This window comes from Podarcis bocagei, assembly GCF_964188305.1.
Source record: "Podarcis bocagei genome assembly, chromosome: 10".
In the NCBI taxonomy this organism is placed as follows: Eukaryota; Metazoa; Chordata; class Lepidosauria; order Squamata; family Lacertidae; genus Podarcis; species Podarcis bocagei.
The window spans coordinates 14,238,066-14,252,081 of NC_138135.1; the positions used below are offsets into that span (position 1 = coordinate 14,238,066).

Genomic DNA, 14,016 nt, shown 5'->3' on the forward strand with positions numbered 1-14,016 from the left:
AGAGTGGTACCTAATTATCTACTTGCACTTTGACGTGCTTTCAAACTGCTAGGTTGGCAGGAGCAGGGACCGAGCAACGGGAGCTCACTCCGTCGCGGGGATTCGAACCGCCGACCTTCTGATCGGCAAGCCCTAGGCTCTGTGGTTTAACCCGCATCCCAATAAACTAGTGTACAAAGGGGAAATTGACATTTCTTGCTGTGCCCACTTCTGCCTATGGTCTCTCCCGCCACGGGTGTGTGCCCCCACCCCCAAATGTTGCTCAGAAGGTAAACTTTCATAGGGTCTCGTTCCATGAACTGCTAATAAGATGCAAGGAAGACAGGCGTTGTCTTCGTGATAAGTTGGATGGGGGATTATTACCTGGAAAGGTGAGCTCTTATTATTATTCTTATTACAGTGGTACCTCAGGTTACATACGCTTCAGGTTACAGAGTCCGCTAACCCAGAAATAGTGCTTCAGGTTAAGAACTTTGCTTCAGGATGAGAACGGAAATCGTGCTCCGACGGCGTGGCAGCAGCAGGAGGCCTCATTAGCTAAAGTGGTGCTTCAGGTTAAGAACAGTTTCAGCTTAAGAACGGACCTCCGGAACGAATTAAGTACTTAACCTGAGGTACCACTGTATTTGGCGATCACTCGTAGCTGAGTAAGATAGTCTTCCATAAACACGGTTTTAACAATGAGTCCGTAAGCGACTGTGGAGGCCAGTTCTGGATCCACACATCCTTCCACAGTTGGGACATTGGAAAAGTGAGCATTGACAACCTCACTCAGGAAGGCAGCGGGAGCCCGCTTTGCGTTCTGGACCACTGGTCAACCATGAACATAGCTGTCAACTTTTCCCTTTTCTTGCGAGGAATCCTCCTCAGAATAAGGGAATTTCCCTTTAAAAAAGGAAACGTTGACAGCTATGACCATGAAAAGGAAACTGAAGGCTGTGACAAACGAGGACTTTGGGGACGGTCCAATATAACAGAGCTGCCATCAGATGGTATAACTAGGTTGGCTCAAGTTAGCCAATCTCCTGAGATGAGATGGTTAATATAGAACTGTTTATGAGGAAGAAGACGTATACGAAACCAAACTTGATGTAAGCATGTTCCCGTTCTCTGATGCAAACAGAGCGGAATACTTCATTGGGTGATGGTTTCTGGTTGGCTAGCCTGAGAGCAGATTTGATGTGACGGTGAAAAATTGTTTCCTGCCCTTCAATGATGCCCTGTTGAAGCATCAGAAATGTAACATTGGAGGAACAGGATGAGCTTCCTTAAATGAGATGATGTCATGGGAGTGATAGAGAGGTCTTGCTGGCATAATCAGTTTGACATGTCAGCAGAATGAATGGACTGATGAGACTTAAATTGAGGTATGTTTCCCTTTTAAAAGAAAAACTTTAGTCTTCCTTTGTGTGCTTGCTTCTTTCATTGGTGTTATTTTTAACACGCTCTCTGTCTTGCAGACGTGTTCTTGGTCTTGCTTGCTTTGTACTTATGACTTTCGGATGAATGGAATAATAATATAATGTGGGTGCAATGGGACTAGTAGGATTTTTCTGGGTATAAAAGACCCCATTTCACTGTCATTTCCAGCTGTACAACTTTCTTTCTTTTTAGTTCAAATACAGACCTCCTGTAATGTTTCCAACAGCAGTAAATTGCTGCTTTGATTATGGTATTTGTTTCAATATTTTTTTTAAAAAAGTGATTTTTGCCTATAAAAGACCTGAGACCAGTGTTTCACCAGTGATTTTTGCCTTGTGGATATTTGAACTGCCTGCAGTATGATCTCTGCACACACCAGTAACTACATTTATGGACACAATGGTCTCCCTCCATCTTGGATTAAACAATCCAGGACCCATATTTGATAGTACGATAATATACACCCAGTGGTAATGTTTTGCCTCAGAAATATTACTTCAGTTGAGAGCATCAGGTACCTAGGATAAGAGAGGGGAAACCTGATGTAAACTACACAGACAAGACAAACTCTTGAGATGAAACTGTTTTGTTTTCTTTCTATTTATTTTATTTACAAAAATATTTTTAGGCTTTCAATTCATATCAACTGTCTAGGTGTTGTACAACAATATATACAAATAGCAGGACACATACCATACTATAAGAACAATACAAAATAATGATATTATCGTTAGACAGAACTGGGAAAACAATACTCTTAAATGCATTTTACGCACATTTTGTCCTAGCTACGTAGCAGTTTGTGTGAGTGATGTTCTCTCTCATTATTTAGATACATCATAGAACTCTTTTAATTATTTTGTCCCAAATGAGGTAGAAAATATGGACAGCAAGAGACACAGGTCCTTAAAAGTTGCAAATATGGGAAACCATGCTTCAAACTTCTTAGTCCTGAGTGAGAAGAGATATATTGGCTAATTGAATCCTCAAAGAGGAGCAAGTCCCTTGAGCAAGAACCACACCTAGGCCACTATCTGTAAAAAAATAAAATAAATCCTCTCTCAGCTCTTCAGAAAACATGATAAAAGTGCACAAGTACCAACGATTGTTCAGTTTCTCATGACTAAAAGATGACTGCCTTATTGAAATTGCTCATAGCATTTTCATTAACTAAATGAAACCCCGGCCAATTCAAGTGAAAAGGCGTCATTTGGTATTAAAAGGTCTGACATTTCTTTGCAGGGCGTTGACGATGCCTTCTACACATTAGTCCGGGAAATCCGAAAACACAAAGAGAAGATGAGCAAAGACGGCAAAAAGAAGAAAAAGAAGTCGAAGACAAAGTGTATAATTATGTAAATGCAATTTAACCCTTCGTCCTTAAGGTGTACGTCGGTAAAACGTGATTCATTTTTGTACCATTACACTAAATTATTAGCACACACGTTTCTAGCATTACTTTAAAACAGACACCTTCCCTCTCTCCCTGCTTTGTGAACCCATCGGATGCCTTTTCTGGATGCTTGCGTTTAAGTGACAGTGGAAAGCATTCCTAAAGTGCCAGTATTCCTGGAGTTTTGGTTCTTGAACCTCACGATGCCTGTGATCAATCAAGAACACCCGAGAACATTTTATCCGGTGGTATTTGGGTGCATGCGAAACTTGCTAATGTCTTCTGATTCCCCCACCTACTCCTCCTTTCTTTTCTTAGGAAGTTGTGACTGGCTGCTGCTGCTGCTGTTTTTGCAGGAACTGCCTTACTGGTAGAATTGCCTCTGCCTGGGGCAATTGTTTCCCGGGGTTGGGGTGGGAGTCCCTTCATCCAAGAGCAGGAGGGGTGAACGAGAAGACGGGATGCTTCTGGTGGCACTCCCTTCCCTGTTACATCCCATGGATTTCCTCCTTGTACATAGGTTGGAGGAGGAGGAGGAACAGGTATCTCATTTGAACTACCGTATTTTTCGCTCTATAAGACGCACCTAGTTTTTGGAGGAGGAAAACAAGAAAAAAAATATTCTGAATCCCAGAAGCCAGAACAGCAAGAGGGATAGCTGCGCAGTGAAAGCAGCAATCCCTCTTGCTGTTCTGGCTTCTGGGATAGCTGCGCAGCCTGCATTCGCTCCATAAGACGCACACACATTTCCCCTTACTTTTTAGGAGGGAAAAAGTGAGTCTTCTAGAGCAAAAAATACGGTATCTAGAGCATGGTGAGGGCTGAGAGGGCCGGCATCAGCGGTTGAGCCCCAGAGGCCCTGTGTAAAGTTTTGAGTTCCTGTTGAAATTCAGCACTTTAGACCCAGGTGATTTACAGGAACAGGGCATTCCTGAGCAGGCGAGGACCATGACACGGTAGGATCAGGGGCTCTGCACTATACAGAGAGTCGAGCGGAAGCAAGCTGGTTATTACAACCACGGGAGGCCTGCTGCAGGCGAGGAAAATGGACCTCAAGTTGTCACAAGAGGGGAGCTGCGAAACCTTCCACCTATGCGTGGACCATCGTACCGTGTTAGGGGTGCTCAGGGCCCAACATTTAGGTAAGAGATGGTTCTTGTGGGAAAGGGGTAGGAGAAGAAGCCCCTTTCAGATGTGGGATGCCAGAACTGGCTGAGTTGGCAATGGCCCAAGGAGTAGCCAACATTGTACCCTTCAGATGTTGTTGGACTCCGAAACCCATCATCCCTGACCAGTTCCAGCCAGCATGATGGGAGTTGTAGTCCAGCATCATCTGACGGACACCAAGCTAGCCTCTTGCGGTTGCTGGGGTGTAGGTGATGGCAGCAAGCATCAAGCCTAGGACAGCACCTTGCCTGGGTCTTTGTTAGAAAACCGAGGTGGTTAACCTGCAGCCTCCCAGGTGTTGCTGGACTCAAATGTCCATCAGTCCCGGCGAAAATGGCCAGTGGTCAAGGATGATGGGAGTTGTTGGGAATACAATGTCTGGATGGCGACAGCTTCCCTGTCCCTGTGGTATAAAAGGCAACCAGGGCGGGGAGATCTCCCAACTTATTTTCCGCTGTGTTTGTGATAAAAGGACTGATCCTGGTTTTCCAACACACTTTTTTTCCAAAAAGGTTTTGGTTCTGCTGACTGCAATATTGATAACACCTCCTTAGCCTTCCTTATGTATAATTTCTGCTTTGGGCCACCGTTTATTGTAGCGTTTCCAATCAACTTGAATGAATGTAAGGATTGCGGGCTTGTCACAGAAGCAAGTTTCTTTCCCCCCACCCCTCCCAACCTCACTTACCCAAGGCAGTTTGCCATGGGTCACGCTTAAAAATCTAACTATTTTTTCTATTAAAAGTGAAAATGTGAAAAAAAAGAGGAGGAAAATTCAAATTGGATTGATTTGTTGAAATGAGCCATCTCTGCCTTTTGGCTAAGTTCAAGTGTGTGCATATAGAATATACACAGGGGGGAATTTCACAAAAGCGTTGAGGTGCCAAGAGTAGCGTTTTGTTTTGTCTTTTGGAAGATGATGTCAGAATCAATGAACAGCAGTAACTTGGTGGGCTGTGCCCTTTAGGCTGTACAGTTTTCCCAAACCTGCCTAACAATTTAATTTAATTCCACTGTCGTGTTTTTATGTTGAAAATAAGCCTCCTTCCTACCCTTCGTCTCTCTCTCTCGAGTGCCAAATCTCCTACTAGGAACTATTTCTTAAAATGCAATGTGTTTACCTAGAATGTATTTTAACTATTTTTGTATAGTATAAACTAAAAAAAAATAAGAAAAATACATGTTTTGTACATTGTGCTTTTTGTTTTCATTTGAGGCAAAATATATGCAATGTGACCCAGGTGATGGACATTTTTTGGGGGGCGGGGAGAACCCCCCCATCTTTATTTCAATCCTGTGACCTCGAAACATTAAGTCACACCTGAAGAATGACCACTGTTCATTTAAACCCTTACAGATGTTTTTATCAGCAGCATGTGCTGTGAAGCGATATGAAATCTGTCAAGTTTGTCACAAAACAACACTGCTCCTGTTGTAATTAATAAATAAAAAAGTCTGTGTTTCTACAGTTTGTTTTTTCCTCTCAAAAGCAGAATTTATTCATGTCCTGATCCTCTTCCATCATAGAACGGAAGGCATGTGGCTTACACACCCGGACACTTCCCAAACCCAGACTTGCTTCGCTTCAGCGGGGGGTGACCTCATGTGCTAATATTATTTATTAAATTTGTTTTATCACCTTCTGTCCAAAGTCCTCAGGGCGGTTCACAGCAAAACCACAAAGTGAAAAACAAGACCAAAAGCAAAACAACACAAGAACCCCCCCCCCACTCCTGCAAACATTTAAAAGGACGTAAGACTGTTAATCAGCTCATGGCCTGGTTAAAAAGGAACATTTTCGTCTGGCACCTAAAGGGGAATATTGAAGGCACCAGGCGGGCCTCCCTAGGGAGAGCATTCCACAGACGGGGAGCCACTGCAGGGAAGGCCCCGTTCTCGTGTTGCCACCCTACGAACCTCTTGAGGAGGAGGCACACGACAACAAAGGGCCTCAGGTGATGATCTCAGGGTCCGGGTAGGTTCATATGGAAAGAGGTGGCCGTTTAGATCATACCCTATAGTAGCTGTTTACAGAAGTGGTGGACAACCTGTTGCCGGACTCCAGCCTCCATCAGCCACAGCCAACCTGGGCTGTGTTCAGGGTTGATGGGAATTGTGGTTCACCTGGAAGGGTGTAGGTTCTGTACCTTTGGCATTTAAAAGGCCATACTTCCTTTTTGTGAGCTTAAAAGTTGAAAACACAGGCAAATAGGACTAGGTGTAAAAACCAGCTTTGCTTCACCCAGGATACGGGATTCTCTCTAACATAACACACAGCCAGCCGTATCTGTTCCCACCCTCTTCCCAAGCTCCTTATGCATACCTGATTTCAACTGTACTGGCTTCTGAGTAGGCGTGCACAAGACTGTGTTGGGTAACTAAATCCCAGCCACTCCTGCTCTCCCCACTGAACAGGCTAGTCTCTCATTCTTGCCCACCTTCCCAAGATGGTAGCAGACCTTTTCAGTTCTTTGGGGGGAGAGGAGAGGTGCAAGGGTCCGTCAGCATAGCTGTATGTCCAGCTGAACATGCAAGAGCAGTGGTTGTAGAAATTAGAATCGTAGAACTGTAGCGTTGGAAGGGACCTTCAGGGTCATCTAGTCCAACCCCCTGAAATTCAGGAATCTTTTTGCCCACCGTTGGGTTCGAACCCACGGCTCTGAGATTAAGCACCTCGTGCTCTACTAACTCTGTTATTCCAGGTGAAATGAAGTGTCACTAGCACAGGGGGAAAGTCTCCCCACCTCCCTTTTTAAATGCACAACTCTAGGAAAAAGGCTTAAACCATGGACATGTGTAATTATGTACAGCAAAGCTCTTTTTGGGTGCTCTTTGGCCGCGTCCTCAACAACACAGGAGCAACAGCACACCAAACAGCCCTCCGCCTCTGATTCCACTTGCTTGCCCCCTGACATCTGAACACACAGCAGAAACATCTGTGTGGAGCTGGGGGATGCATGTGCGAAGACTTCCCTGAAAATAAAATAATAATAATAATAATAATAATAATAATAATAATAATAATAATAATAATTATTATTATTATTTATACCCCGCCCATCTGGCTGGGTTTCCCCAGCCACTCTGGGCGGCTTCCAATAAAACACTAAAATACAATAACCTATTAAACATTAAAAGCTCCCCTAAACAGGGCTGTCTTCAGATGTCTTCTAAAAGTCTGGTAGTTATTTTTCTCTTTGACATCTGGTGGGAGGGCATTCTACAGGGCGGACACCACTACCGAGAAGGCCCTCTGCCTGGTTCCCTGTAACTTGGCTTCTTGCAGTGAGAGAACCGCCAGAAGGCCCTCGGCATTGGACCTCAGTGTCCAGGCAGAACGATGGGGTGGAGACGCTCCTTCAGGTATAGTGGGCTGAGGCCGTTTAGGGCTTTAAAGGTCAACACCAACACTTTGAATTGTGCTTGGAAACATACTGGGAGCCAGTGCAGGTCTTTCAAGACCAGTGTTATATGGTCTCAGCGGCTGCAAATGTGGATTTGCGTTCCTCCCCCACAGCCAGCTGCGAAAAAAGAACCACAGCAAGCGTTGCTGAACTTCAACTTAAAACAAAAAAAAACACATTACCTTCGTTCAATAGGCAATCTATACTTTTTTTTTAATTGTAGATCATCCCCCCCCCCTTTAACCTATGGCCTGGGCAAGCGTTTCAAACCGCAATGCACATCATTTGCCATCCTCTTCGTAGTAACGCTGTTTCAGAGCTCGGTATTTCCTGAGGAAGTATAACGCCTCCAGCTCTTTCATGACAAACTCCCCTCGGGCAAGGAGTTCTTTAATTTTCTCGGGCTCCTTCACGTCCTTGTTTTTCAAGAATGCCGCCTTCAGCCGGGTCCGAAAGTAGTCCGCCCCTTTGGGGTATTCCTTTCCGAGGTACAGCAGCTTCAAAGCACACAATGCAAAAAAACAAAAAAAGTTGAGAGTCACACAGGGCGCAGAACACGGGCAAAGCATTTTGTTTTCACCTAGCTTCCGCTCCTCAGGACTTACATTTTTGTAAAGGTTCAGCACTTCGTATCTTAGCGGATTGGTCATGTTCAGTTCACGCACTTAACTCATGCGCGCTGGCATCTACCTGAAGAACAATCATTCGGAGATTAGCTGCATAATGAAGCCTGACTTAGGAACAGTGACTGGTGCTTTGGATGCTGGCAAACTGCTTGACACGACTCCTTGAGGATTTGATTGATTTCCTTCAGTTTTAGGGGCCATCTAGCCAACTGCAGAGGGATGTGGGTGGCGCTGTGGGTTAAACCACAGAGCCTAGGACTTGCCGATCCGAAGGTCGGCAGTTCGAATCCCCGCGACGGGGTGAGCTCCCGTTGCCCGGTCCCTGCTCCTGCCAACCTAGCAGTTCAAAAGCACGTCAAAGTGCAAGTAGATAAATAGGTACCGCTCCGGCGGGAAGGTAAACGGCGTTTCCGTGCGCTGCTCTGGTTCACCAGGAGCGGCTCTGTCATGCTGGCCACATGGTCCGGGAACTGTACGCCGGCTCCCTTGGCCAATAAAGCGAGATGAGCGCCCCAACCCCAGAGTCGGTCACTACTGGACCTAATGGTCAGGGGTCCCTTTACCTAGCCAACTGCAGAAACCCACTCACTCCACAGCCCTTCCACTTCCGCAAGCCCCTAGTACAGCACAGCAGCCAGATGCAATGGGTGTCTTCCTTGCGCTTGCAAAATACCGGTATATTGTGCAGGCCCTGATGCAACCACCATTATTATACTCTGAAACAGTTTTTCTTTTCTTTATTTTTTTACCAACAAGCAAAACCCAAACAGTGAAACCCCCCCAGGCGGCTGATACATTGAGTATACATAATCAATAATAACATATTCAAATCGGCCATATGTACAATTCTATATACATTAACACTCCTTGCTGCACAAGGTTTATTTAACTTTTAACATTTTAACTGCCCCAAATTGTTCAAACCTACCCAAATAATTCAATATCTTCTCTAACCAATCCTTCTCTTTCTCACTGACCTTAAACTCTTTCATTCTGTGTATCTTCACAGTTAGATATTCTAAAATTATAATATTATTCAATTATTCAATTTCCCCCCTCCATTGGTTCACCCCTAGCTCTTCTGCATTTTTCCAATTACTCGCTATAACCTGTCTGGCTGCAATTACCATCAATTTTACCCATTTACATTCCTCTTTTGTTTTTAACTCGGTGCTACCCAGGCTAATAAGAACCATGAATTTAGATATCTGGAAATATCTAAATACTCTGAAACATTTAACATATTGATGTAAGATGGGGGCCAATCTAGTCTGGGATCCTGCAGCTGTGGATTACAACTGCCACCATCCCTGACCATTGGTTGTGCTGGGTGGTACTGATGGCATTTACTTTGGCCACCCTCATGAGAAGAGAAGACTCCCTGGAAAAGACCCTGATACTGGGAAAGATGGAGGGCACAAGGAGAAGGGGACGACAGAGGACGAGATGGTTGGACAGTGGTTTCAAAGCTACCAGCATGAGTTTGACCAAAGTGCGGGAGGCAGTGGAAGACAGGAGTGCCTGGCGAAGAGTCGGACATGACTAAACGATTAAACAACAACAAACATCTGCGCAGCTGCAGAGACTCTCCATCCCTGTTTTGAAGGCTGGGCCCTGCTTTGCGGTTGGTTGGCATCCTTCTGTCTGGAGAGACAATGGAGTGTTGCCTCTGGGGGTGAAGTCAAATGCTGCATTAACAGCACCTAAGTGACCTCCTTGATGCGCAAGCCTGGGCAGTGTGTGTGGAGGTCCTGGGATGCCCAGACGACAAGACCCCCTTCTCAGCCTCGCTGATGTGGTCTACAGGAAAGCAGAGCAAGATGTTTGGCACCAGCTTGGCTGCAGGAGTTGCAGGAAGAAGGCATACAAGGCGCCATCCAACTGTCTTAGGGACCCTGCTCTGGATTTGCGTAGGGTTTACTCCTTAGTCTTTTCTTTGTCCTGAAGATATCCCAGAAGGCAGTGGAGGTCTAGAATCAGTTTTCCTTCAGTGAGATGGGCTACCTTCCCAGGTACACGAGCCCCATCTGCCCCTCACTCCCCTCTACAGCACAGACAGAACTGCTTTCTGGACCGTTGGACCCACTTTTGGTCTCGTTCGCTCAATCCGCCTGAGCCTGTCTTCGCATGCAGGGGAAGTTCCTAATTCACAGAGGGTTTGAGACCCGTCAGCTCCCCTCGCCTGGTTTAGCAGGCCAGTCTAAGCCGTTTGTGGGGTGTGGCCGCTGTCAAACACTGACAACTTCTCGGAGCCACAGGTGAGAGCTGAGTGCAGGGTGGGGACCAAAGGTGGATAAACTAACCCAGAAGGAGCAGGATGTGTCCCTCCAACCAAGGTACTACCCTTTCCCCTAACACCTTATACACCCCATTTTTCCACCTGCCTATTTATTATCTGATGACACCTAATGCACTAATTGAAAAGCAGGGGCTTTACAGTCCACTCACTTACAATCCTATAAATGTCTATTTCGTCATAATTTCCATTGGGCTCCATGGAGTTAACAATCTGCTCCCACTTAACCTAAAACAGCTGGTGGCAACCTAGCTCACTCCCTGTGCCCAGAGACTCAGCCCAAGCCCTAAAATGGATCATTTCACTGAAGCATTGCAAAACAACTTAAGAAGCAAACCCGTCCTTGCTTTTTACGACCAAGGTGAGGCACCGAGTAGCTTTGACACTGCATTTTGCTGTTTTAACTGGTGTTATATTTACAGAATTGTCAAATGTTGGTTGAATGGTTCTTTCTCCCAAGCTCCTAACTAGAACAGAGCTTGAAATAAACTATCTAAAGATGAAGGTCACCTTCCACCCCACCCCAGAACCTTTCCAGAGCAAATAGTTCTTGTCTATTTTAGTACTAGAGAACAAGAGAGTGGAAGTTATTCTGGAGTAGTTAAATCAGTAAGAAAAGGGTATATAAACCTGCAATTTAAATGATTAAAACTGCATTTTTAATTTTGGTAACGTTAGGATTTATTTTATTTAATTGGACCACTTTTTCTTTTCTTTTAAGTAGTAGAGCAGAGTGTTCTGTATTGTGGGATAGATTATCAACAACGTGATATATTAAGGAACACCTGTAGCCAGTGCTTTTTTTTCTGGGAGAACGCAGGGGTACGCACACCCCTAAACATTTTGTGAATCTAAGTTTGGCCTCATTGAGGGGCAGTATTTCAATATGAGTAGGAAAATGAGAGTACCCCTAAACATTGTTTTTTTGGGGGGAAAGCACTGCCTGTAGCTCATCTGAGGCAAAAACACCAAATTGTCCTGCAACTGGTTGGCTCTGGGTGGGGACAACACAGCATAAATCCGCTCCTCTGCCTTTCTCCAAGAGTTTTGATCTGCAGAAGTCAACACCTGAAGGTTTTCCTGGCATGGGAACTAATAACTATTGTTGTGCAATGTTCAGGGTGTTGAACTAAGCCCTGGAAGAACCAGCTTCGCTTCCCTGCTCTGCCGTGAAGCACTCTGGGTGACCTTGGGCCCGCTGCCAGCATCACCCACCTACCTCAAAGGGTTGTTATGAGGATCAAATGGGCCTGAATGAAAAATAAAATAAAAATCCTATACTGCCTTGAGATAACTTGGCCTGGGGGGAAAGAAAGCAAACAGCCACCTGCTCATTGCTTCTGTGAAAGGAGCAGTTTCATGAAGAGCAGTCCGTCAAGTTTGCAACCCTATGGGCATAGCTGCCAACTTTTCCCTTTTCTTGCGAGGAATCCTATTCGGAATAAGGGAATTTCCCTTAAAAAAGGGGAAACGTTGACAGCTATGCCTATGGGGCAGGAGCAGTCAAAAGAGGTTTAAAATGGGAGAATTTTTGCAAGTGCAGCTTTTCTCATTTTTGCAAGGAAAGCTACTCCCCCCACCCAAGAATATCTTAAAGGTACAAAACAGAGTTAAAGGGGGAGAATTTTTGCAAGAGCAGCTTTTCTCATTCTTGCAAGACAAGCAGTCCACCTCCCACTCTAATAATAATAATAATAATAATAATAATAATAATAATAATAATAATAATAATACCCCGCCCTCCTCAGCCAAGACCGGGCTCAGGGCGGCTAACACCAAATATAAAATTGATTGAAATACATCTTAAAAAACAAGATTAAAATACATTAAAATATTAAAATGCAGCCTCATATCAATCTTAAAAACTCTTAAAGATACAGGAACCTCTTTTTTTGCACTTGGTCAAGGTAGAAACTCCCCCACTTTCTTCTCTCCCCACAACTTTTACAAAGCAGGCAGCCCAAATCCCGACCCCCACTCCCCAACCCAGTACAGAAGCTTTGGGTGGGGAGATAATTATGTACATACTGTATTTACCTTCGCAGCCCATGGCTTGCTAGCCTGCCCAGCTGTTGGAAAGGCGGGGCGTAGCAAACGACCACTGCGCCTGCGCGGGAGTTTCAAGAGGCGGCGGGGTCGGTTGTGGGCTCGGAGCCTCCTAGTGCGGCTGCGCGGGATTGCAGGAAAGGTACTGGGCAGCGTAGAGATATGAAAGGTGTAGAGTAGCACACGCTGATTTCTGCAGTGTCACTTCTATTCTACCCACGGAAGCAGGTTCCGCTCAGTTCAGTGTGTTTAAATGTTCTAACATGGGAATCCAGCTTTCTCATACACTGGGGGGGGGGGGGACTCCAGCTTTGAGAATTATTAAATTCCTTAACCAGCATTTTCAACTTTGCTGTTTCATAATGGAAAAAAAATGAATCACAAAACAAATGTGTATCAAATATCCAAAGGTTTGCCCCCCTAGTGGGTAGTATTTCTCAATATCATTTATGAATATTATCATTAGTCGTCTGATATGTTAAAAAAAAAGTCTACGCAACTTACAAAGATTTAAAAACATATAATAAAATAATAGAACATCAATGATGCCTTATGAGGAACGGCTAAGGGAGCTGGGCATGTTTAGCCTGGAGAAGAGGAGGTTAAGGGGTGATATGATAGCCATGTTCAAATATATAAAAGGATGTCACATAGAGGAGGGAGAAAGGTTGTTTTCTGCTGCTCCAGAGAAGCGGACACGGAGCAATGGATCCAAACTACAAGAAAGAAGATTCCACCTAAACATTAGGAAGAACTTCCTGACAGTAAGAGCTGTTTGACAGTGGAATTTGCTGCCAAGGAGTGTGGTGGCGTCTCCTACTTTGGAGGTCTTTAAGCAGAGGCTTGACAACCATATGTCAGGAGTGCTCTGATAGTGTTTCCTGCTTGGCAGGGGGTTGGACTCGAGGGCCCTTGTGGTCTCTTCCAACTCTATGATTCTATGATTCTATTCTATTCTAATTATTGGGAGGTGATGCATATTTAGCAGATTAATTGCGCTGCGGAAAGCGTGCTGGGGAGACCACACGTTCAGGAAACAATGAAGAAACGCAAAAATAACTTTTGCTTGGCTTTAATTACAAAACCAAATTACATTGCATGTATAAGTATGACCCATTAACCAGGGTACTGAGAGAGGTACATGCTGCTGTTAATATACTATACCCAATTGTTGACACAGCTTAAATTAACACAACTTAGCAGGACCTGCTATACTGCTTCACAGCTGTAAAACTAGGTCATGATATTTACTCTGCTCCTTAAAGAGATACACATCTTGTGAAACAATAACGGACCTTAATATTCAAAGAAACCATTCAACCATTCGCCTCATATGTAGGGGAAAAAAGTCCTACCAATTTACAAAGATTTTAAAAATATAAAATAGAATAATAGAATTATTGGGAGGGACCTCCAGGGGCCATCTAGTCCAACCCTCTCCAACGTGGGAACCCAGTCAGATAAGTGGAGTACAAATAATAATAATAATAATAATAATAATAATAATAATAATAATAATGGCTGTTCTTGGTGGCACCAGCCGGACCCCACTGGGAACAGCTTGCCATATTCACCTTACTCTCAGCCTAACCTATTTTACATGGTTGTTATGAGAATAAAAGGGCCTTGGTCCAGTATACCTGAAGGAGCATCTCCACGCCC

At 44.6% G+C, this 14,016-nt stretch overlaps 4 protein-coding genes across 5 annotated transcripts in view; 2 read left to right on the forward strand and 2 right to left on the reverse strand.

Moving 5' to 3' along the window:
* The window catches only part of KRAS (KRAS proto-oncogene, GTPase), a 48,225-nt gene extending 42,775 nt beyond the window's left edge, over positions 1-5,450 (forward strand). The window contains 2 exon segments of the mRNA XM_081210535.1: positions 2,665-2,734; positions 2,737-5,450. Coding sequence (XP_081066661.1) covers positions 2,665-2,734; positions 2,737-2,792 — 126 coding nt within the window. The 3' untranslated portion in view covers positions 2,793-5,450.
* DNAI7 (dynein axonemal intermediate chain 7) overlaps positions 1-14,016 on the forward strand; it is a 278,992-nt gene that overhangs the window by 237,973 nt on the left and 27,003 nt on the right. The gene's annotated exons all lie outside the window — the stretch shown is intronic.
* The window catches only part of GYS2 (glycogen synthase 2), a 178,114-nt gene continuing 167,101 nt past the window's right edge, over positions 3,004-14,016 (reverse strand). The window contains exon 17 of the mRNA XM_081210022.1: positions 3,004-3,401. The gene's annotated coding sequence lies outside the window, so the exon portion shown is untranslated. The remainder of the gene's footprint in view (positions 3,402-14,016) is intronic.
* On the reverse strand, positions 7,574-12,487 carry ETFRF1 (electron transfer flavoprotein regulatory factor 1). 2 transcript variants are annotated; one of them, XM_081210585.1, is made up of 3 exons: positions 12,346-12,487; positions 7,992-8,076; positions 7,574-7,883 (listed from the first exon to the last, which is right to left on the reverse strand). In XM_081210585.1, the coding sequence occupies exons 2-3, from the start codon at positions 8,034-8,036 to the stop codon at positions 7,668-7,670; spliced, it is 261 nt and encodes an 86-aa protein (XP_081066711.1). In that variant the 5' UTR covers positions 8,037-8,076; positions 12,346-12,487; the 3' UTR covers positions 7,574-7,667. The 2 variants fall into 2 exon arrangements, with proteins under 2 accessions (XP_081066711.1, XP_081066712.1); XM_081210586.1 differs by having other exon boundaries at positions 12,337-12,397.

Coding starts and splice junctions, on each gene's coding strand:
- ETFRF1 (XM_081210585.1), bottom strand. CDS start 8,036: ATGACCAATCCGCTAAGATACGAAGTGCTGAACCTTTACAAAAAT. Junction 7,884..7,991: donor TGCTGAACCTTTACAAAAAT/GTAAGTCCTGAG, acceptor TGTGCTTTGAAG/CTGCTGTACCTCGGAAAGGA.